Source organism: Eucalyptus grandis, chromosome 1, assembly GCF_016545825.1.
Source record: "Eucalyptus grandis isolate ANBG69807.140 chromosome 1, ASM1654582v1, whole genome shotgun sequence".
Lineage (NCBI taxonomy): Eukaryota > Viridiplantae > Streptophyta > Magnoliopsida > Myrtales > Myrtaceae > Eucalyptus > Eucalyptus grandis.
Genome location: NC_052612.1, coordinates 32,023,784 through 32,049,601, shown reverse-complemented (window position 1 = coordinate 32,049,601; position 25,818 = coordinate 32,023,784). Strand labels below are relative to the sequence as shown.

Sequence of the window (25,818 nt, the reverse complement as noted above, 5' to 3'; positions counted from 1 at the left end):
AAATCTAGCATCTTCGGCTTGGGCACTCAAACTTTCAAATAATAAAGTTTATGGAGAACAACATTAAGATCAAGTCTACAAAGGTGACAAAGAGAATATGTGGAAGCTATCAGGTTGGAAAAAGTAGCAAACTACTTTTCAATATCTTGGAGTCCCTAGCTAATAAACCACTTGGAAAAATCTATTGTGATGTTTGGGGGCTTGCAATGGTTTAAATTCTATGTAGTCTTCATAGACAGTTTTTCATGGTTCTCATGGGTGTATCCAATGAAGAGAAAGTCTGAGTTCTTTTCCACCTTTGTCATGTTCCAAAATCTTGTTAAGAACCAATTTGACATTCGAAGTAAATCTTTCCAATGCAACGATGGAGGGGAATTTAATGGCAGCCATTTTCTTAATCATTTGAATGAGAAAGGAATTAAAATGTTGGTCTTCTACCCATATACGCCATAATAGAATGGAAATGCTAAAAGGAAACATCAACACATTATTGAGTTGGGTCTTTCTAGGGGTGTGCAAAATACCCGGGAACCGCCCGGACCGCCCGGAACCGGACCGGAACCGCCCGGAACCGGCGGTTCTTGAGGGAACCGGTCCGATTCCCGGTTCCAATTTTTGAGAACCGGTGGGAACCGGTCCGGTTCCTGGTTCCATGGGCGGATCCGCCCACTGGACCGGACCGGTTCCCTTTTAATATTAAAAAAAAATACTAAAATTGAATACAAAGCAATTGTTTTTGCTGCAGGATGAATACAAAGCTAAATATTGGGGAATTCTTATGCTTTTTCGTTGTTTAGTTTATTTATTAATATAATGATGAAGGTGATGTATTTAATAAAGTCTTGTTTAGTTGCACTTCCTTTGTTTTCCTGTGTTTGGATGGTGCCTCATTTCACCTCCTTTGATTTGTTTGTGCGACTTGTGATATTTTGCCGAACCTATTGAGGGATATGTCCAATTCATAGCTTTAAGAGAGACCCATTTTCTTAAACACTTACTACTCTCTCTGCCTCTATATCAACTTACGTACATCCATTCCTTCATTGGTTGCATTTATAGTTGCAACAAATGAATTTGTGTTCCACGTACTTAAATTTGGTTTTTCTTTTTTTGGCTTGCTTTGATGTCACGTAGTCGTTTTATGTTGAAAATAAAAAATTTGTTTTCGCGTTAAGATCGGTTCCATGGATCCACCAGGAACCGGACCGGACCGGCGGTCCGGTTCCCGGGTGGATCCATGCAACAAATGGGTGGATCCCGGTTCCAATTTTTTGGAACCGGTCCTTAGCGGGCGGTTCCCGGTTCTAGGTCAGGAACCACCCGCCCGGACCATGCACACCCCTAGGTCTTTCTATGCTCTACCATGCACGGGTACCATTGATTTATTAGCTCGATGCATTTCTAACAGCCACATGTCTCATCAATCTGTCACCATCATCAGTATTAGGAATGAAAAGTCTGTTTGGTGAGCATTTTAATAAAGAGCTTGACTATGAGTTTCTTCAAGTCTTTGGGTGTGAGTGCTATTCACACCTTAGACCGTATGGTGCAGCAAAGTTTGATCCACGCTCATTATCTTATGTTTTTCTTGGGTATTGTCATCGACATAAAGGTTATCAATGTCTTTATCCACCTACAAGAAGGGTGCATGTAAGTCGTTATGTGAAACTTGATGAGATGAGATTCCCATATTTTGATAAATTGGGAACTTTTTTCCTAAGTATTCACATTTGTATCAAACATGGTTACAAAGGGTGGAATTCTTTACTAGACAATCTGGAACAACAGTGAGTGAATGGCAAACATCACAACACCCGAGCATGAGGTTTCTATTTGATGATAACAACTCTAAACAACAAAATTATGGGCTGCCTAATAAGACAAACGTACAGAAATGATAATCGGGTTCACAAGAACCATGTACAGACTATGAAACACTTGAAGATATAACAATCTCTGTCTCAAGTGACTTAGCAATTCTATCCACTCAACAACAATCTACTCACCCAATGCAAATAACATTGAACTTGGGAATAAGGAAGCCCAATCCGAAATATGTTCTCTCTATAGCCCGTGAGATCCCAAAGGAGCTAAAAACAATTAAAGGAGCACTAAATCATTGGGCTCGTAGAAAAGCTATGATAGAAGAATTGGAGGCTCTCAAATTAAATCAAACATGGGACTTAGTACCAAGATCTTCATAAATGAATATTGTCGGATGTAAGTGGGTGTTCAAAGACAATTTGGATGCGGAAGAAAACCTTGATAAACCAAAAGCATGATTAGTGGTGAAAAGGTACTATCAAGAGGAAGGCATTGATTTTTGCCGAAACTTTCAGTCCTATGGTTAAACAGGCAACCCTGAGAATTGTCCTCTCCGTAACAATTGTTAAAAAATGGTTTATCCATCAACTGAATGTGAAGAACGCATTTCTTCACGAGTCATTATATGAGATAGTGTTTATGGAACAACCGCCGAATTTTATGAGTTCTACGATACCTAACTCAGCTTGCTTACTCAAGAAGACGTTATATGGTTTAAAACAAGCTCCTCGAGCTTGGTTTGAGAAATTCAACAACTTTTTGCTGGAATGGGGATTTCATTGTAACTCTATCAATCCATCGTTGTTTGTTCTTCACACAGGTCAGCACACCTTGGTATTATTATTATACATTGATGATATTATTTTGACAGGCAGCTCATCATCTCTACTTTTGGAATTAATAAAAACTTTAAGATTTTTTTATGAAAAATCTCAGACAACTTCACTATTTTCTCAATATTAAAGCCAAATTTATTGGTCCAAATTTATTTCTAACTCAATCTAAATATGCTTTGTTGCAAAAAGCATAAATGTAAAAAAGTAAGCCAATTGAGACCCCATTGCCTGTCAAAACTCATCCAACGGTACATGACATGGAACCTTTTCATGATCCTCACTCCTTTCGAAGTCTTGCGAGTGGATTACAATATCTAACGATCACAAGACCAAACATCTCTTATTCAGTAAATCAAATCTATCAAAACCGCATTCTCCTACAAATAGTGACTTCAAATTATTAAAATGAGTGTTTCGATATGTGAAAAGAACTTAACAACTACGCATTTATCTTCACTCTAATAGTACACTGAATTTATAGGGTATGCAAACTCTGATTGGAATGGCTGTTCTAAGACTTGAAGGTCAACAACCTAGGTTTTGCACTTTCTTAGGATTGAATATCATGTCATGGTCTACAAAATGACAAGTGATAGAGTCAAGGTCATCGACGAAGGTTGAATATAGGGCCTTAGCTTTTGCCATAGCGGATCTTACATGGGTTTCTTTTCTATTGAGAAATTTTTGTATCCCGTTCACAAGTCTGACTTTGCTTTATAGTGACAACCACTCGGCCATTTCTTTGACAACAAATCAAGTTCTTCATACAAGGACAAAGCACATGGAGATCGATTTTCATTTCGTTTAAGAGAAAGTTGCTCTCAAGTCACTTGAAGTCTGCTATGTTCCTGCTACTCATCAAAGTACTGACATATTTACAAAAGCTTTACCACGCTTTGATCATTGCAGGTTAAGATACAAACTGGGACTAGGTTTTCCACCTAATCCCAATTTGAGGGAGGCTAATAAGGTTAATAATATTATTGGTAACCCGTCGGAAGATTAGATAAGAGTAAGAGATATGATGTGATTCTAATTATTCTAATTGCAAGTTAATTAATCTGGTCAATCCGTAAAATTAGATATTTAGAATATAGAATAGGAAACGTTATTTTTTTCATCCAGTTGTCTTCATAATATAAATATGAGTATGTACTGTATTATGGCTTTTAGTTGGGAAACCTACCTTTCAATCATCAATTTGTTAATTCCTCTCATTTTCTTCAGACTAAATATCTCAGTTGGCTTAGGATGGGACCAAATATTACCAGATTCCTAGATGTCACAAATTTAGTGCAGTTTGGGATGAATTTTTCGATCCTTTGGATTTTAGGGTCTATTTATTTGTAAGAAAATCATTTTTAAAAAATTCTAACCGTTCGATATTTGAATGATAGAAAATTAATTGATCTACAAAACACATATTCTATCAACTAAAAAAAGTTTAATTGGGGAAATGACTTCTCCTTTTAGTAAGAAGGAAAAGACTTTTCCTAAACCATCAAATGAATGAAAACTAATTATATTCCTTAAAAATATTTTTTATGGAAAATATTATCATTTATCATTAAATTTTAGGATTAATTATAAAAATCATCATCAACTTGCTCCCCATATCAAATATCATCGTAATATTATTATTTTTTTTGTTGAAAGAAAATTGTATTTATTACTGAAAAGAATATATGAGAAGCACATAGACTTCATAGTAAAACAAATCAAAGCAAAGCAAAGCCCAAAATAATGTCAAACAAAGCTAAATCCAAACTACAAGAAAGATCAATAGAGCATTAGGAGGGTTAAGTACACACTCGTTTCACAAATGAATCTGCCCAACAAAATAATCAACAGCAATCATTGGACTTGGCATCTTCGTTAGTGATAAGCACACACTAAAAATCCCTTCTTCAATAACTATGGCAATGCCAGTTGGCCATGAGCACCAAGATTCGGTTTCCTCTACACCATTATTGTATGAAGACAACCAAAATAGGTTGAACAGATACATATCTAACATTTGAAATAGAAAATTTTCGTTGTTTAGCAAGACGCTAGAGTTTCTATGATCACCATTGAAGTTTGAAGCAAAATACTTGTACATGAACAAAGTACAAGGGTACCAAATTCCCAAAAGCAAATTTATTAAAATCTCAAATCAATCTCTCAAATTTAGAACTAGATGAGGAAAGTTCAATCTGTCTAATCTAGAACTAGAGCGAAAAGAAGAATTCCCAGATCTAGATCGAGAGAGGAGAAAAATTAATAAAAGAAAAAAAAAGCACAAACAAAATCAATGAGAGATGGAGGGAGGGTGAGACTAGCTCAAGGTCTCCCCATAGCTGAAGATTCAAGAAGATGATGAAGAGAGAAGAGAGAGGGGAAGAAAAAAGAACAAAGATATATTCATTCACATTTTTAAATTCATTGTCACGTTTCAAAAACTACATTTTGATTCTTCCCAATTTAATTAGACCTCCCTCATGCACACCTGAAATCTGCATCCAAAAAGTGAAATCCAAGGTTGAGAGTGGGGTAACTTGGAAAATGGCAACTTGGCGAATTAAGTGTGGGTAGGAGATGCATGTTGAAACCCAGTGTAAAAAGTAAGGACGGTAATGGTAGATTTTAAAATGTGAGGAGGGGAAAGCAAAATTGAGGATGATGTTTGTAATTTCTAGTTTTAAAATATCCTTAAATTTTTTCATAAATGCTTTGAAAAAAAAAGGCAAGAAAAAAAAACTTGAGGGACATAATGGCCCAAATAAACATGACTTCCAAGGCTTAAGTTATATCTTATGCGGTATGTTCTTGTGATGAGGCCATTGCCTCAGCGGTTGGAATTTGGATAGGCGAAGGGTTCGGACTTTGCACCTCGTGGCGGGAAAAAGATATGTTTCTTTCTTCCTTCTTGGAGAGGAGAGACAATATGTTTCACGAGCTCATCGACAATATGGGACAGGATTTCCTCAGTTCCTAGTTTAAAAAGACTATCTCACATGGGGGACTTCTATATATTGTCAGCTTTAGCTTCTCAAAATTCTTGCAACATGACATATAATGAAGTTCGTGTTCTATAGTCTAGTTCCTCGTACTTTCCATTATTTTTGCATTTGTCATGAGATTACCGTCGAAAAGTTATGAGGAATCATAAATAAATAAAAACAAATCATCCAAAAAAAGACGCCTGAGGAATGAGATATCGTGACCTTGTTATTTGGCGAGCACTTACCCCAATAAGTGTTTGACATGACTTAATTTTATTTGATCACATTATGCTTAATTATAAAGTATTAGGAGCATCAAACGCGTGGTGAGATATAAGAAAATCTTAGTAATTTTGTTATGAATAATAAGTGGTGTCATTGTGTGCCTGCCTTGCCTGTAATTTGCACCATTGTAATTTTTCGTATTTTGGGAAGAACTCGAATTTTGCAGAAGTCAGATTTAAATGTATCAAATTGGGTCAATTATGAGTTATTAGCAATTAACTTTTTTAAGAAATTAAGGTGAGGAGTGTTAAGCACGATTTGAGCACAAAAGAGTTGCACTAGGACCAAATGCCCATTGCATACGAAGCTTCCGATTAACTAAAGTGATAAAGCGAATGTAAACAATGAACACGAATTGCTTGATTCTATGAGTCTCTCCCTTTCTTTCCTTCTCGTCACCAGCACTTTGTCTCCGCGCCTTCCCAAAGCACATCTTCGATCACCTTTTTCGTCATCATCTTTACAATCATACTTCCTCAAAACTATCCATCTAAGATATCGAGTGAGAGAGAGAGAGCGGGGGAAATGACAGATTGGGGGTCAGTGTTCGTGGCTTCGGTGCTGTTCATCCTCCTAACTCCGGGGATGTTGTTCCAGATTCCGGGCCAGCACCGGTACGTCGAGTTCGGCAATTTTCATACTTCTGGGGTTTCGATACTTGTTCACTCTATCCTCTACTTGGCTTTCATGTGCATCTTCCTGATAGCAATTGGCGTGCACATGTACATCGGCTCATAGACGACATATCGAGTAAGGTTTCATGCTAGATAAATTGTTGTACTTTTTTCTAAATTATGCATTGTTTTGAGTGTCCCATTTTACTGTGCTTATGGAGTCGATTTGATATGTATCAATGGATTCAGACGCAAGAATTTTTTAGGTAATATCCCTCACAAGGTGTTCCTCTGAATTGTAATCTCATTACCTGTCAAATTTAATGAGAGATTTATTTGAACGAAACTAGTGCTTGTTCTCATATCCAGAAATTGTAAGCAATGCAAGTCCAAAATTAGGGTTTTACAGTGGCCATACATGCTTCTGTGAATGGGACGAATTCTGCATTACTTCATCGTGAATGCATCGCCTCTATCTTCGCTCAAGTAATTAATCAACTATTAAAGTCCCATAGAAATTAATGAGAAATGAAATAAAATAAAGTTCAGGCCTTTCTTCGGTTTCCTTGGGCTTCTCTTCTGTTGTATCTCTCAAACTAAGTGGGCTTGAAAGCCCGGTGAAGCCAAACGCTGAAGATAGAACCGTGCCAAGCAATTTCCTTGAGAAGTTAAGAATGTGGGAAGAGTTTTCCCGGACCTTTATCCCCCAGACAGAAAGTAAATTCACCTAAGAACACCCCAAATAATAATAATAATAATAATAATTAATTTCCACATTCCAATCTCTAACTTCCCTCCTCCACCCCCTCAGACCATCACTCAGCCAGCCTCGCTGCCGCCATCACACTCGCGACCACCCCTCCTAGCGGTTGTGTCGGCGGCTCAGTCTCCTTCGGTTCCACGTAACCCCCAAGCAAATGAGGAGCTCGGCCCCCAGCTGTTGGGAACATAGAGGTCTCGACCCCCGCTCGTAATAGCGGCCCCAGCTTGGCATAATTTACATGTCTAATGGTTCAAGTTCAATTGAATATTGCTGCTACACTCATCGAATGCCTCCCTTCTCGAGCTCGGGCATTGAGCTAGAAGACGGGAAGCGCGTTTAATCATGAACCGCGCCTAATCGATCAAAATTTAAGAAGTAGGTATGGTAATCGTATGACCACTCTTAATGATAACAGTAGATTCTGGACCACAAGTTCTCTTTGGCAAGTGACTTGCAACCAGCAAGTTCATAAAGGTGCAAAGTTGAGAGTTAACTATTGAGAAGTAGATTTAGCAAACATTCTATTCAAGAGAGCAAAGAACAGCCCACTAATTATTTGGAAAATGAGTGAAACAATAATGTCTTTTTACTGTATTTGATCACAAAAAGAATGATGGGGACATGATAAAATAAATTAGCATAATATAAAAATAAAATTTAAAATATTAAAATATTAAAATACCACTTAGTAACATAAAAAAGTAAAAAGTAAAAAGAATATGGAAGATGGAATAGTGGATGGCTAACCACAGCGAGCTAACATTGTTGCATTGATTAGCTCAATGCTGGTGGTCGCCTGTTCGTAGCAACCATCGTGGTGGTATTCGCACTTGTCGGGATGATTGCTTTAGTCCACTACTGTTAGTATCACCTCTTTGCACTTAAATACATGTAAGGTACCTTATATACATGTATGTAATTGATATGGGATTATAATAACATTCCCCTTGCGTTTAAATCCCTTCCTCACACATGCTTTGACTCGGCTCGACTATTGTGAAGTAGACGTAACTCCTATTTACTATTAACCAATTGGAATGCTAGAATCTGAATTATCGATGCATGCTTTAATACTATGTTAGAATCTTGAACCCAAAAGGTTAAGCTTAGCAAAGGAGAACTGCATGTAAATATAGTACATTATGACCACACATTTATTTGATGTGGGATTATATCAACGACCATGACATAAATGTGAGAAACCATATCCATGTTTAGATCTTGATCTCGACTTGCACTATTGACCACCATGTATTTTTTTATCAGTGACCACCTTTTGGGTGGCCATCTGTCAATGAGCCGACCACTATCGCAATGGCCACCTATCAAGGACGACCTCCGCAACAGTGGTCCTCATCTATTGCCCAAGCGACCACTTGCGTCTTTAGGATTGTTTCTTGATTGATAAAAACCAAACATTTTCAAAACTCATAGTGATGATTGAATCCTCCTAAATTTTCTTTTCTTTTGCAATTCGATACCTTAACTATTTTTTTCATTCAATTAAAATTTCGAATTTTCAACGTTGATACACGCAACTAAATAAATAAGAAGAAGCTTAGTTACAAGTTGCAATCCAAGAATAAGTTTACATACTTGTAATGTCGCTATTCTAAAAAAAGATACATCATATGCTTTTTATTTCAGGTAGTAAAAGAACCTCCATAATCATCCCTATACACATATATAAATTGCAAATACTCGAACAAGAAATTGCCAATTATGATGATAAGTATAAACAAGAAGGAAATGAAAACCGACGGCCCCGTCGGCATCTCATTTCCCATCGAGATCTGAGGAGTTCACGTGTTCCCGAACCACGAAACCCGCATCCACGTCCGTCCGCCCCCATGTTTACTCTTCCAAAAAGCAAAAGGCAAACTTGTTCCGATTCCCTACGCACTCGCTCCCTGGCGTCCACCCGAAGCAACCGTCCCTCCCTCTTCCTCCTTTTCGCGCTGTTCAGCTTGTCGTTTTCTCCATCGCATCCTCCCACCCCTCCTACCCGCCTCCATCGAAGAACCCGCCGCCGCCACGAACGCGCCGCGAAATGGCTGACTGGGGCCCAGTGCTGATCGGGGTGGTGCTGTTCGTGCTGCTGCAGCCGGGGCTCCTCTTCCAGCTGCCGGGTCACCACCGGCATCTGGACTTCGGGGGCATGAAGACCAACGGCAAGTCCATCGCCGTCCACACCCTTATCTTCTTCGCCCTCTACGCCATCCTCATCCTCGCCGTTCACGTCCATATCTTCGCCGGCTGATCTCGACTTGGTGACGAACAGTTCCTTCTTTCCTTTTCCTTACTGATTCTTCATTTCCCGCTTCTGCTTCTGGTGGATGTTAACCTGTGACTGGAGTTCTTGACGGACGGTTTTCTCTTCCTTTTCAAGAAATGGCATTGTTGCTATCGTTGCTTTCTGGGTAACTGAGGTGCTTCGGCAAAGTCTTATCTAGACAATGTGAAAAGAGCTGATGTAATTACAGCCGTTAGATTATTGATAAACCTTAATCGGTGTTCGCGTGATCGACGACTGAGATTAACCATTGTGATTGAATTTACATTAAGCAAATTCTTCCACATTATTGTTTGGCTTGTTGCCAATTGAATTTTCATGTCATTATAGAAAGTTTCACGAACTGATTGATGATATCGAGCGTTTATCTTACAGGTTCCGCCAATATAGATCTTGATAGTTTTTATTATTTTGAATTTTCGAAGATGAGGGTCAACCTATCTGATTGCTAAAAGCTGTACCTGACATGTCTAATAGCTTCGGCGATTAAGTCTTAGGATTCCGAGCTTAGGTTTCTTTCCAAACACGAAAAAGTCTTTAGGATCGAATCCTCGTTTTTTTGGGGGTAATGCAAATCTCCCAAACAGGGCTTTAGGAGCATAGATCAATGCTGAATTGAATTAGTTTTGCTTGATCAGTGTTTGCTTCTTTTAAAAAGAGTAAAAATTACAAAAAAGAAAAAAAAATCATCTTTAGCTCCACTTTCCATATCATGTCCTCTCCACATATTTCGAAATTCACAATTATCATCCTTACCTTTTTTCAATAAATTTGAAGTTGCATCTTGCACCGATACATGATTCGTTATGGTGCCATTTGCGCCCACAGTCTCTACTCCCACACCGAGAGGGATGGTCAGCACGACTCACCTTCGGAGGCCATCGCTGCCCTCAAATTTGAGCCAGCGACGGTTGCCGCGCAAGCTCAGGCTGGATCACGGTTGCATGAGGCCATGGCCTAGGTCTACTGCAGAACTTGTGCAGCTCGCAAGCCTATCATAGACCTCGCAGCCGTTGCAGCTCGAGGTCAACCTCGACAACCTCCGACTACGAGCCTCGGGCTCAAGCCGAGCTCGACTAGGTTCCAAGTTTGCATCTTGAAATGCTGACGAGGGTAACAGATATGGAGAGCAAAGCTGAGCATTATTTTATTTTTTTATTGTTCATTCTGAAAATAGCTTACAGTATGAAACATGTTTTTCGTATCTCAAACAATATCCCCCATGCAAAAGTTGGTAGAGAAGAGCCCAACATGGCCACTCCTCTGTAGAAACTAAAAATTGACAAATGGATGAAAATGGTGCAAGCCCTTTTAAAGCTCGTCCTTAATTCACGGGCCGAAACTAGGGTTTTGATTCTGTTTCGGCCTTTTCAACTTAAAGCCGTGCATTGCGTGTAACGCGGCAATCGCCAAGCGGAGCAACAACCTTCCGTAGATGACGAAGTCCATCTAGGATAAGACTAAATCCAAGAGTTGCCAAAACATGTTCCAGGTTTCGTCACCGAGGCGTATAAAAGGACACGGCAATGCCGTCCTTGGTGGGTGTCGCTGTCGACTCGTCGTCAATTCCTATGCCTCTCGTTCGGACCACTCCTTGTCTTTCCCAGTGACGCATCTATTTAGGTGGGTGTTTTCCCAAGTGATTCCTTGATATGATCATAATCTCAGTTTCCTGATCAATCTCCATATTCCCCTGAGAAATTTCGTCTAGACTAACGATGGCTGATTGGGCTCCGGTTTTCGTCGGGGCATTCCTGTTTGTGATCCTGTCACCCGGTCTGTTGTTTCAGCTGCCGGGAAAGGGCCGAGTGATCGAGTTCAACAACATGCAGACGAGCGGAGTCTCCATCCTCGTTCACACCATCATCTTCTTTGGCCTCACCACCATCATCTTAATTGCTATAGGCCTCGAGATCAACTTCGGATGACATGACATGGGATCGCAATTTTTCGTCGGTCGAATCGGTACATTTGCTATGCTTATCTGGTGTTATAGTCCGTGGGACTAGCATTTGGACATTTTTCTGGCAAATGCTTTTTGCATGGCTATACGTGGAAGGGAAAAAATAGATTCATTTATTTGTTGTGATACAAAATGCTGTTATGAACATCAAGGTAGTGGAGATCATGCATCATGAGTTTTCCTGATGCTTATTTGTATTTTCTTTTTGAGAGTATACCACCATAATCATGTCTGATTCTCATATTCTTCCTCACCCCTGCTCCCAATAGAATCCGTTCTCTTTTGGAAATGTCATATACCCACTAACGAGTGATCAAGCGATACCATGGGACTATGGGAGGCTTTAGAGTGTCAAGAATTTTTTTATCTTTTTTTATCTAAAGAAAATTCCATCCATTTATCCTAATAAAAAATGAGTGGAACATAAAAAAATCCAAGTAAAGCAAATTCCAATAGAAAACAAAAGAATACTGCTTGCAATTATAAGTATACTCTCATCTCAAAAGATCCAGATTTGTCACAGCATTATTAAAAAAAAAAAAAAAAAAATCAATTATTGGAACCGTCAGTGATAGGTACACACCTAGATCTTCCTCTTCAAAAACGGGAGAAGTACGCTATCAGTGCCATAAGTTGTGTACGGCACTCACTTTGGTGCCAAAAGTTTCCATCGGATCACTTAATTGCCAAATTGGAGAAAAAACGATCACTTTGGTGCCACCGGTAAGAGATTCCGACTAGGTTAATTACGTGACTTTTATATTTAAAAAAAAAAGGTTCCAGTTGTTTAAAACTACATCGTTTTCGGTCCTCCTTAAGAAAACGACATCATTTTGCCATCCTACATGGATGGCCTTACAAAAATGACGCCGTTTAACTCATTTGAGGATTTTTTTTTTTTTGATTTGGGGATTGAAATTAGGGTTTTTCCAACCTAACTCGCTCGGCCGTCATCGCTCAGCCTCTGCCATCACTTGGCCGCCATTGCTCACTCGGCCACCATTGCTTGGCACTGTTCGAACGCCCTCGACAGCACACAAGGGAGCACCAGCCCTAGTCACCGGAGCCTAGGTACTGGAAGACGCAAGTTAGGCACTCATCGGGGAGATTGGAGATGGAGAGGGAGACATCAATGGAGGCGCACTTGTCGGCGGCCTCCCCAAGCACCGGCCAGATCATGGCCTTCAACTTGGCCGCCGAGTGGCCGTTGTTGGGGTTGGGGTCGAGGTCGAGGTCAAAGCCACAGCCGCTGAGTGGCCATCGTTGGGGTCGGGGTCAGGGTCGAAGCCGCGGCTACCGAGCGCGGGGGCCGTCAAGGACGGCGACTGGCCGAAGATTTAGGGTTTTGAATTAGGAGAGACACAAAACGGCATCGTTTTGGTGTTAGGATGCTGACTATACTTTCCAGTGAGCCACATCAGCTTTAAAAATTAATAAAAAAGTGCCACGTCAAATTTCCAGCCAACCATATCGAAGTTGGCACTAAAATGATCGTTTTTCAAACTTTTTGGCACTTAAGTGATCCGATAAAAACTTTTGGCACCAAAATGAGTGCCGTACACAACTTATGGCACTGATAATATATTTATCCCCTTAAAAAACTATGACCTATGGTGTACACCTAGGTTCAACATCTTCAACAACATAGTCATATGGAGACGACAACCACGCTTTCACTATGATAACTTCTACATCAGTAAACAGTCTACTACAATGATGAACATTATTGCTACAGTGCTTTGCTATACCAACTTTTTTGTGAATGACCACAAATCGAACGCCTTTAATAAACTCTCAAATCTAGATTTAGATCAAGAGATAAAAGCTATCAAATTTAGATTTACACCTATATCGAGAAAGGAGAGCTTCCACTAGATCTCAAAAAATTCATAGAATCACATTCCGGGCATCCTACTAATTGAACTAGGGAAAATTACTAAAACAATTCTAAATTTTTTGCAATTTTCCCAATTCAGTCTTAAACCTTTCATTTTTATTTTTTTTAACTAATTCAGTACTAAACTTTTTGCAATTACGTAAATTCTATCCACCTGACCAAGTTTGGTCAACCAGTGCTAACTTCGACATTGGTCGTCATCACCGTTCTGCCAACATTGACATAAACAATATATTAATAATATTTTTTCATTTTTTTTCTCTTTCTTATTTTCTTCACTTCCTTCTCCTTCCTCCAACTGATCACCATCAGCAACTAACCAAAGGCAAGGCCGGCAAGGGACCTCATCGACCTCAAGGAAGCTTGGCTTTGGTTGGCAACCTCGCCTAGGCTGCCCACTAGGCCAACGAGGCTCGCCCTCGTTAAATTTGGCAAGGGTCAAGCCTTGCCGGCCATGAATGAGGCTCGACCTTGCTAGAGGCTGCAACCTAACACAGCCTTTGGCGAGAGCTACCAATGGCTGAGTGAGGCTTGCTCTTGTTAGAGGCTATGAGGTTGAAGGCCGCAACCTCGCGCAGCCTCTAGCCTAGGTGAGCCTTGTCGGCCATGGGTAGGTTGTGGCCTCGCCATATTTGGCGAGGCCTCACTCGGCCATGGTGAGGGCGGACTTGCCCTCTTTAGCACTCACCTCTGGCTAGTCACTAGCCAAAGAAAAGAGGAAGAAGGAGAAAAAGAAAAAAATAAAGAAAAAAAATAAAATATTATTAAAAAATTGTCCACATTAGTGCTAGACAACCAACGGCTAGCATTAGTCCGGCATCCATGTCAATGCCAGATCAAAATTGGCCAAACTAACTGAACTAGCATAATTACAAAAAATTTATGACTTAATTGGCTAAAAAAAATAAAATGTTTATAACTGAATTAGAAAAATTACAATAGATTTAGGACTTTTTTAGTAATTGTCCCCATTGAACTTATGACTACATTTTCACAAAATTTTCAGTTGCAATAGATTTCACCGCGACAAGCGAATTAACAATAGCAACGAGCGAAGGAAGATATCAAAATAAGCGAAAAAGACTCCCAAATTAGATCAAGAGAGGAAAAAACAAGAAATCAAGGCCTAAAAAATCAGGCTCTTAGTTCTAGAAATTGAAGCCAAGAGCTTGCAGGCTAAGTTTCATCGAAGGAGGGTTTTTTAAGGAAAAAGAGCGTTGCCAACAGAGAGAGATTAGGGTTTTCGTGGCTATGATGGATATCAAGCCAGAGGTTAATATTCTTTTAAAATGGTAACAGTTCGCATAAAATGATCAACTTGGGTAGAAGCCAACATCTCTCATGGTTACCACACTGTGAGATGAAAAGATTAAAGTTAAAAAATTAATGTGCACAGCGATTAAAGAACAAACAACCGGACGATACGTTCGGACAACGAAAGTGAGGATGCATTTTCCACAAAATTATTCCTCTATCCCAAATGAGGAGTTATTGGCTTTTATGGCTGCACGAAATTCCGTCCATCTAAACCAATCACGTGATCCAGAGTGTTATAAATTTCATTTTTTATTTAGAAAGTTGCTGTTTTCCATGTAGTGAAACATATAGAAAGATCTATTCCTAGAAAAAAGACCGGAACACGCGTAGTCGACAGGGTCAATTTTGGAGGCCGGCCTTGTTTCTTTTTCCTAACACCATGAACCACGGGCATGTTCATGATGGATGATCGTCACGTTCGGCACCGTCGTCTAAATAAGATATGAAAGATGCAGAACGATGCGCTTTCAAATCAATCGAGCAGTCATCGCCCCAAAAAAGAATCAATTGACTAGACTAATCCACCTTTCCCAAGCTGACCTTAATGCTACCATCCGTTCAATACGCTCAGTTGCCTTCCTTTAATCAACTACAAATTAAGCTTCCTAAGCCTTAAGTGCACTGCAAAAATAACTCGGCATTGTTCTTAGATATATTGAAAATAGCCCGAGAGAACTATAATCCTTTACCAAACAATGGTAAAAATGGCGAACGGTCTATGGCCAAAGAGATATTTATTAAAAGAATAGACCGCCATGAAATGGATCGGGCCAGGCGGGCCCATTTGGAAAATGTGCCGTGCAAGGCTCGGACTGGGCGGGTCGACATCTCTAGCTACTATGTCGCGGTGCACTAATAGCAAAACCTTTCTCTTTCACCAAGTTCACGGGGTCGCGAGTCCCATTGCTATCTTCTTTTTAGGCACATGCAAAGCGACGAACATGCAAGCCCGTGAAAGTGCTCCTCCCACGCATGCAATGATGCAAAGAGCGTGGGGACCGAAATACATGGCGAGCTTTCCACTTCCACGTTCATTTTTGCCGTCACAGAGAGAGAGAGAGAGAGAGGTGGGAAAGTGAGAGAGAGAGAGAGAGAGGTGGGAAAGTGAGAGAGAGAGAGAGATAGAGAGGTGGGAAAGTGAGAATACGGTCTTCAATTTGGCTTTGCCATCCTTCGTGGCCGCCATCCGATCTGCACAGCTCCCTGCCAAGAATTTGGTCTTCAGGGTCTGCACGTGTTTTTGGGATAAATCGCATTTAAGGATGTCGGATTTTGAATTGGATTTGAATGTTCCTTTAGTGGGTCCATCCGAATTTTTCCTCAATTCACAGCTTACGGAGGTGGTCCGCGATTAACTGCGATTCGCATGGCGTGTTGACTTCCGATAGTTCCAAGGCGGGCGCGTCCAACATTTAGCGACGGCAGGAAATACATCGGATCATGCTCGTTTCAGCACTTCTCTCGCACAGTCGAAGTTAGAATGTGACATAAGCAAAGATAGGACAAACTATCTGATTGAGGGAGAAGAATAGCGGGAGAAATGGGAGTAATAACCAAGCAAGATAGGACAAACTATCTGATTGCGGGAGAAGAATAGCGGGAGAAATTGGAGTAATAACCAACACAATCAATATGTAATCTCTTAGAAAACGCAAATCGTGAGGTAACATGCTAAATCCATATCAAAGCACAATCTTTGATTCGGGAACTCATGTTATACCGATTTTCATCGCCGTATTATTTTATGTTGGCGCAAGGAAAACAAACACGAAAGCTTATATCCCTTTCTCCTATGCTATGTTCACTCCCTTATTGCACGGAAAACTATTGTGGAAATTTCTCTGTAATCAATTGAAGGTGACTACATTAACCTCATCTGAACCCGAGGGTTGACTATCCAAAATGATAAGCTTCCCTATAGATTCACTTTATTTTCATGATCATTCCGGACTAGAAATGCGTGATTAGATCGCAATTCACAACATATGTATAGATACATAAAACACCAAATATGTAATGTGACAACAATGTTCAATGGAAATGAGAAGAAAAAACTTTTACTTTCCTATTATCACAACCTTAATTTGTTCTTTCCTTGAAGGAACTCTCAAGCGTTCATTTAAGAAATTCACAGAGCCACTAACCAAATTTTTTTCTGAATTTTCTCCCTTCCCTTTTGGTATGGAACCACTAAAAGTGATTGTAAATATGCATTTGGTTCAAGATATGTTCAAAATTATCAGTGGGTTTATCTATGGAGTGGGTGTGCATGCCTTCGTAGGTTGTCACCACGACACCTTCATCTTTGGTCAGCCTCTGGACTTGCTTCTTCACGTTGCATCCTTGGAAGGTGCACTTATAGTAGCTCCTGCGAAGTCATGAGAGTCTAGGGTTGGAAATACTGTGGATCTCAGGACTACGTGCGTAGGGAGAATATTAAGCTGAGTGATGGAAAGAGCACCTTCCGAAGCTACTGAACTTAGATGAATCAAACCTGTGATGATGTCTCTTTAGAATGATGATATTAAAAGATGATGGTTTTTGTTGACTTTCTTGTTTGATCTCCAAAAGTGAAAAGGCATAGTTTTCGCAAGTAATGCTTGAAACTGTGGGATTTTGTACCATTATTGCCAACTGCTCTAGAAACTTAAACTAATAGGTGAAGTATGGTCTACTTGTTAAATACTTTAATATTTTCCCTAGGCAAATACGGGTTAGTAAAATATTTGAACTCAGAACTTCTTACTCTGATATCATCTTGAAAATTGTAATGACAGAATTATGGAATATTCTGTTCATTATCAAATGAAGAGTAAATGAACTTAGTTGTAGGTTTTAGAGGATGACTGTCTAAAGTAGCAAAACGCCAATTATAATCAATCATGACCAATTCAAAGAAATATACAATCTCCCACATTCTCCTAAATATGTTTCTAACATCCCCTCAAACTCAAGGTGATTTGAAAGAGGTCAAGTTATGTCTCTAACATCCTCTTAAATTTAAGGTGATTTGAAAGATGTAAACTTGAGAGATTGTAGGAGATTTTGTATAATTTATTTGATCGACAATGATTAATTGTAATTGATAATTACTATTTTAATTTATCATCCTGTAAAGCTTATAAATAGGCTCATGTACTCTTCGATCGATAATGAACAAAAGATCATATTTTTTTGTCATCACAATTTTCAATCAGCAGTGGACAAAGTAAAAGTCCCTTTCGCAATTACATACAATTGTGATTGGGGGACATCGCGAGGTATAATGGGCGTCCTTCGCTATAGCGTCGATTATGGCTTAAAAATGCTATTATCTTAGCTGAAATATTACCTTCTTTAGCCTAAACTTCCTTTCGCATTGGTTTTGTCATAACCCTAGCTATCTCATCCGATATGAAGCAATTGAAGGCGTAAACGTCTCCCGTTGATAACCAACCTGATTCAACAAACTCGAAACTATAGAAAGGATTCAACTTCCTCCGCTATATGATTGATTTTTCTACTAGAATACATATCGTTTGAGGAAAATGACCTGCACCGATCGGGCAGAGGTCCACTCCAAGGAATAGCAGCATATTGGAAGATCTAGTGTATTCTTACTTTACGGCTTGACACGGCTAGCTAATTGATAGACAGCGGATGACCTTCACCCCACATAGGAAATCACCAGAGAGATGCAGAATTAACCAAAAAAGAGAATACAAAGCTCCAAGTCCTCAAATTAAGTAGCGTACCTTGGGAATCTGTTGTTCTTGACAGCCTTTTGACCGTATTTCCTCCAGCGATAACCATCGTCGAGTATGTCCACTTGGCTCCTCGTCTGGAACGCATACCTCGGTTTCCTCGGCTTCTTCTTCTCCGACGATGATGACGGCCCCTTCTTCTTGTCGCTTCCGGCTTTGTCCTCGTCGTCTCGGGACACGTCCGTGTGAGAGTTGATGAGCTCACCTTTAACCTCCGATGACGAGCACGTCTCGTTACTATGATTCATCATTTCCGACCCAGTATGGAACGCGTGAGCATTTTTGTAAGCATAATGTGCAAAAGGAAAGCTCGGTGATGCTGCTGAGGCCGATGAAGAAGAAGATGGAGGGAACAAGATGTGATAGCCATCCATGGATCGTTAACCAGTTTTGTTCTGTGATGATCTAATTAGGGTAAAACGAAGATATGAGATGATAAAGAAGAACTACGGGAGGAGGAGGAGGAGGAGGAGGAGGAGGTGTGGTCTGAAAGTTTCTTTTAGGGATGATATATAGAAGGAAAAATGAGAGACGAAGTGAAAGGTGGGCAAAATGATTTTGACGGGGATATATAGCATCCAGCTGACGTAAACGGCACGAAACTTATTCGTGAACACCTTCGTTCATTTCCACAAGCTGTCGTGACCGTTTAACACTTTCTACAAGTTATCTAGATCGGTGTGATCTCAATCATTAATTGTAAAGGCTTCACTATGAGAATTATATAATCAACGGTAGAGATGAAGTAGATCAATATGATCGATAGTTTATAAAATTGTTAAGGCTATTTATGACAATATATATAATCCGCTTCTATGTCATGTTTTTAAATGTGATCATGGCAGTCTTCAAAAGGCTGCTCCAGTGATAAGCGTGTTCATACTACTCGCTCAAGCCTGGGTTGGAATCACTGCATTTGCGCATATCTTTAAGCCTACTTCCAAGATCACGGACTTCGCATCGACAATTACTTGATAAGGAGATCAGTTGAGCCCTAAAGCATCGTCTTTAGCCCACCCCACCCCCCAATATATATGTTTCATTTAGTCTGTTGGAAGTAATATTGCACGCATATGATGAAAAAATAGAAAAGAAAAAAAGGCAAAGTGAGAGAGATTAGGAAGAGAAAAATCATGGCTGCATTGGCGGATTGATTTGTGAAAAGTAAAGGTTGTGGAAAATGGTGGCGGCTTTCATCATTAAGACTAGGACGTCCCCCTTCCACAAAGTCCAACCCAGAAGGAATATTTTGAAATGTCTCTTCATCCACATTCACGGCGTGAACGTCAAAACATTGCACTTACCCCCTCATGCGATCTAATAAGCTTCGGCCATTTCCATTCAATCTCCTCTTCAGAAGGCATCGGATGCGTGTGCGAGCGAGTATATAAGCGCACAGAAACTCTTCCAAGTCGATAACCTGTTAGGTTTTCTCTCTTGAACCCGCCTCTCGCGGGGCCCAAAGGAACGAGTTTATGTGTATAGAATTCCATTTCGGTGGAATTGGAAAGGAGGGAAATTGAATATTGTGATCATATAACTTTTCACGGGTTCCTCGAATGTGACGAGACATGAAGTGGGTAGATGGCTGAATCGCATTTGCGAAAGTCCCTACAGTGCTCTGGCTGCGGCCCGCCAAAACCTAAATGCCTCGTAACTTCCTTGAAGCAGCACTAATCCTATTCGTGGGCCATGGCTATGTCTACGGTACGAACCCGGCAACGAAGTTCACGTTTTTCTCCGGTCAAGACCCTTCAGGAACGTGAGGCGGCGCCCCCACATGTTTATAAAAATTACGGTGCAGAGGCAGCTTCCTAAACAAGCGCCCTTCATCTCCATGCTCCAAGAGTACGGTTACCTAATTTACTGTTGGTCCATGTATAATATATGCATGGACCATTTCGTTTATCTCGTTGGGAGAAAAATATGTGGATGATCCTGCTGTTTCGTTTCGATAGATTGAACTGTTTATGTTCAAGTAATTTATCGGTAGCTCACCGATATTTTAATGAAGCCACCAACTCTCTTTTTTATAGTTTACCGATCCAACTTTTAACTGCTTCTTGTCAATGCTTAAATTTACCAACTTTTATTTGAATGGCTTACCAATATCTTTCCAATCTAGTTACCAGCTCTTTGTAGATTGTCGTCTTTCATCTAAGTTATTTACTGAATTTTTCTTTTAATTATTCATCAACTCCCATTGTCTTTTACCAAATTTTGTTTGTCTTTCTTACAAATAGCTTAAATTAAATTATCAACTTTTCTCTCATTAGGTTACAACTCTTATTTGATTTGTTTACCGATGTTCATTTGATGCTTTATCAAGTTGACCAACTTTTTAGTTGTGTTATCAATTTTTATACGCATTACTTATCAATCCGTTAGGTATATTAATATTTCTTAAGAAACTATTAAACCTTAATCGTAGTGATACCAATTTTCTACAATTAAATTACAAACTCTTATTTGAGTTTATGTTTATTTAGTTTTTCCAAAGTACTTACTTCTCAAACATCTCTCACAATAAATAAAAAATAAATAAATAAAAACATCTCTTATCTTTCCAAACTTTTATTTACCTTTCTTTATCTACGTCCTTTTATATAAACTATTATATTTGTGATGAATTTCATACTATACAATGTAATAATTTTTGCATTAGGAATATATTCATAATAGAATATTTATTTTCACGGACCAGGGAAAAATTACCAAAATATTTATAAATCTATTGTATGAATGCCAATTCAATCACAAATTCATCATATGCATCAATTTAATTGGAAACTAAGGGTGTGCAAAAGAACCGGGACCCGCCCGGACCACCCAAAACCGGATCTAAACCGCCCGGAACCAGTGGTTCTTGAGAGAACCGGTCCGATTCCCGATTCCAATTTATGGGAACCGGTAGGTACCAGTCCGGTTCCCAGTTCCATGGGCGGATCCGTCCATCCGCCCACCCGGATCGGGCCGATTATATTAAAATAATATTAATTTTTAATATTAAAAAAATGAAATTACAAATTAACAAACCCAAATCAAATAATTAAAAAAATTAATTAAAGTGAGAAAAAGTCCAAAGCGCACCAAATGGAGAGGCGTTGATCTCCATATCTCACTTATTAAAACCCTCCCAGACTGCCCACCCGGTTATTAATCCACGCAGAACTCGCTTCTTTTCTTGGTTATGGTTGTGTGTATACGCATGGCATGCTTTGCGGTTTTGTTCTGCTGATGAATGGTGGCCAACCGTGGATTTTGCCGAGGGTGGGGGCTGATGATGGACAAGGGAGAAATGTTAGTTCTGCATCTTTAATTAGCACAATGGAAATTTGATCTTAATCTTCCCAGGTTCTGCTTAGAAAGAGCGAGTACATAAATTTGTTAAGATTTCGGGCATGACAAGGGGAGACTTCAGGACTTAATCAGTCCTAGTTATTATTATTGTGAGACCGGTTCCATAAATCCACCCGAGAATTGGACCGGACCGGACCGGTGGTCCGATTCCCAGGTGGATCCATGCAACTAACGTGTAGATCCCGGTTCCAATTTTTCGGAACCAGTCCTTAGCGGGCGGTTCCTAATTCTAGGTCGGGAACCGCCTGCCCAAACCATGTACACCCCTATTGGAAACATTATCACAATTTTCCAATATAACCCTTTTATCTAAAATTGACCGAAAATCGCTAATGTGGTCGTCAACCGTACTACATGACACAATCGACGATGATATGGACATGCAATTTTTTTTTTCTGAATTTTTTATTAATCTTTTCATTTCTTTTCTTTTCTTTTTATTATTAAGGGTTGATGGGCCCTGCTAGCCACTAGGCGAGGGCTCCCTCACCCTCGTGCCTACACCCAAATCTAGTTGGCAAGGGCTTCATGGGAGCCCTCCCCGCAATGGTGACATTCATGATGGCCCTTGCCAATCCTCTTCAATAAGTCAACAATGAAAAGAGAGAGAGAAAGAAAATAAAATAGATAAAATTGCAAAACTCGTTTGCTTCAATGATTTCTGATCAGTTTTAGCCAAAAGCATTATATTAGCAAATCGTCAAAAATTTAAAACTAATTTGGTGCAATTAAAAGGTTTAGCACTAGATTAACATTCATAAAATTAATTCTTGACTTTTTTTTTATATAATTTTCCTCCAAACATGTGGCAAATTCTTACTGCTTTTTATTTTCAAACCTTATTGCTTAATTAATTAAGTTGAAATCTAGTCTTCCTAAATCATGAGAGAGAGAAAGAGAGAGGAGAGTAGTTTAGTTTGCCAAAATATTCTCTTTTAATAAACATGCAATGTGCATCACAGGCTGTAATTGATGGAGATTCTCTGCTCCCACTCATGCTCCCATACGACACCTCAATCCCCTCTATTAAATATTTAAATATTATATCACAATTTCATCAAACAACTTAAATTTCTGAAATAAAAATCTTTTCGGACCCTTATTTGTCATCCCCATAACATATATCACACATATTACGCGTGAGGAGAGCATTAAAATATTTAAATCAAACAATATTTTCATCCAATAGTTTAAGTTTTGGGATTGGATTTACAAACATCGTTTGATGTTTTTATCCTAAGGGTCCCAGATCATTGGTGCATCAAGTGATGTATTCCATAATGACTTGCTTCACATGTATCGATAGTCAAGATTAATAAGGCACATCAGTTTAAAGGTGACTATAAGCAAAAGTGATTAGGACATGGGCAAACCGACAAATGTCGCGAGAGTATAGGGGGTTAGGCCAAAATTCTCAAAGTATCACTAGCTAGTAAAACTCAAGACTTCATCTTCTAGTTAGATTTTTATGGGACAGCTACTCGATCAAGATCAGGGGTCATCAAGCCCTAGAGTCAAGGCAAACTCCAGATAATTACCAACCCATGTATAGACAAAAGGGTCTCCTTCCGTCACGGATATTACAGTGTTCTAGAACTGTCGAAGCATGATTGTTTGCGTTATCAAGGCTCGTAAAAATTTCATTGTCTCCAACCTGACAAGAGAGAGAAGCTTTGTCCTGCACGAAAATCATGGCATCAAAGCGGGACCCATAAAATATACAAATATTTATTCTTATGCTCCTATTTCGCAGAAAATGATTAAGAAAATATATTTTTTTTAAAATATCACTTGAAATAATTAGTCAATGAAAAATATTCTCAATATTAGAGAATGAATTATTTGAAAAAAAAATTATTTAAAATGATCGTTTCAGGAAACTCCAAACTGATACATATGTGATAAATTTACCCAAAATTAATTTTTTTTAAACCACAAAAAACCTCAAACTAGTATACTCATGATAAATTTACCTCAAATTAATTTTTTTACTACCAAAAACCTCAAACCGTTACATCTGTGATAAATTTACCATTTGTTACTTTCCGTTAAATTGGATTAAAATTTGTATACATTTGACAAATTAAGAGTAAAATCTCAAATCGGTGCGTATCTTTTAACTTAGTAATATGACGGTAAAAATTAAAGAAAGCTAAAGGAAAGTAAATTTGTCATAAGTGTACTAGTTTTGGATTTTTTATGGTTAAAAAATTAGTATGGGATAATTTTATGACATATGTATCAGTTTGGTATTTTTTGTGATATTAACTCTAAAAATAAATGAACGAAAAATATTTTCATCTTCCAAAAAAAAATGTTTAGATATAAATTGTTGTTGATATTAAAATCATTTTTCATTTGGCAAATTTTTCAAGTAACTGTTATTAGAAAAATATTTTTCTAATCATTCATTTTCCATGGAACAAATGGAATATTTTAAGTAGAAAATGGGCCAACAACATGTTTTTTTTATTTATGAGAGATATCATGAACCGCATCGTTCTGTTACACGATTTTGTTGACCATGACATTATTTCAGTTCTTCGTAGACCCTACTTCTTCTTGTGCTATTGGACGGGATTTAAATAAGTGGATCGGTCGAGACATGTGTATGACATTTTGACTAAGAATTAACACACACACACACGAAAAAAAAAAAAAGAAAATTCTCGAGGACTATATTTCAAATTTGATGATAGACCACGAGTTCCTCTTCCCCTAAAATTCCAAACATTTGACTAATACCTCCCATTCCACACCGTTTCAATTGACTGGCCTTCCTAAGAGTTCGTCACTTAAGTTGAAAATGCCTCAGAATGATCTCCCTCTCTCTCTCTCTCTCTAATTATGGTCATTTTAATTCCTTAATCAGCTGCTCAAAATATGTATGCATCTACTTATTCTAATCGGATATCATGTCTTTGCCTCCCCCACAATCCATTTAGAGGGAATTTTCAATTTAATTTCTTCCCATAGTATACTTTTCCAAAGGCAAAGTTTAAAAAAAGAAATAAAAACAAAAGAAAAGAAAATGCCATATTCGTTTTCCTTTCTTACGGTAGGCATTTCAAGTTTACAACTCGACAACCCTCGTAAATGCAAGCAAACATCTCTATCTAATTATATCAACCTTAAACGGTGTTAGGTAAGCCTCCTCCTGTAGGGTGATGGGTGCCGCCTCTAAGGTTATATCGAGTGCACAGCGTTGTGACTAAAGCTCACAATTTGTCAACGGTCAAATTGAGCAGCTTAATCACTCGATCTAGTATTAAGGGTTCGTCATAACTTCTTTCGCATCATTCTCGCATGCATGAATTGACCAGCTTAGAAATTGTAGCATCGATTCTATTCCTCGTTTCGTAAGAGAGTTTTGGTAAGATTTTCTAGTTTACCCTGCGTTATACATGGGAGGACTCTCAACGCTTCCTCCTCACCTTTTGAAAAGGACAGATGCGTTGCAATTGGTGTTTGAATAGCCAAACCCAGGAAGGGGAAAAAATCTTGATTTTGTGTTGGCCAATGGACGGCGGACCACCAAATAGGGCAGGCTTGGGCTTCTGATGGTCCCTCCATTCGGGATCAAACCAATGGGCTTGGATATCAAATTGGGCAAGATGCAATAATTTGACCTACTTTGACTAGGAGCTTTGTTGCCCGTATTCCCCTTTCCCCTATCTTACTCTAGCAAATTGTACAGGTTTCTCTACCCAAAAAAAAGAAAAAACTGAAAGGCCTAAGAAATTTAAAGGCCGCTAGTCAAATTGGTTTAGAAAACCCTTTTCTATAGACGAAACCGCACAATCTCGCGGCTGGTGTGAGACTCTTAAGATCCGGTCTCATAGGAAAGTAGGATGGACAAAGTCACTGTAAATGGAGAAAGCGCGAAGAGAGAGAACTACGAGTCTCCTTTGACAAAATTAGAAGTAAAGTAGTGAAGAT

The 25,818-nt window shown here is 39.1% G+C and overlaps 3 protein-coding genes across 3 annotated transcripts; 2 read left to right on the top strand and 1 right to left on the bottom strand.

The window, feature by feature from the left end:
* Positions 1-6,298: 6,298 nt before the first annotated feature.
* Positions 6,299-6,947, top strand: LOC120288562. Its single transcript, XM_039302629.1, has one exon. It carries the CDS (start codon positions 6,455-6,457, stop codon positions 6,665-6,667), a length of 213 nt encoding a protein of 70 aa, XP_039158563.1. The 5' UTR covers positions 6,299-6,454; the 3' UTR covers positions 6,668-6,947.
* Positions 6,948-9,128: 2,181 nt separating this feature from the next.
* On the top strand, positions 9,129-9,893 carry LOC104414708. The gene has a single exon (XM_039310072.1). The coding sequence runs from the start codon at positions 9,357-9,359 to the stop codon at positions 9,564-9,566; it is 210 nt and encodes a 69-aa protein (XP_039166006.1). The 5' UTR covers positions 9,129-9,356; the 3' UTR covers positions 9,567-9,893.
* Positions 9,894-16,682: 6,789 nt separating this feature from the next.
* On the bottom strand, positions 16,683-19,059 carry LOC104414709 (probable WRKY transcription factor 75). Its single transcript, XM_010025871.3, has 2 exons — positions 18,511-19,059; positions 16,683-17,144 (listed from the first exon to the last, which is right to left on the bottom strand). Exons 1-2 carry the CDS (start codon positions 18,891-18,893, stop codon positions 16,967-16,969), a joined length of 561 nt encoding a protein of 186 aa, XP_010024173.2. The 5' UTR covers positions 18,894-19,059; the 3' UTR covers positions 16,683-16,966.
* Between the last annotated feature and the right edge of the window lie 6,759 nt (positions 19,060-25,818).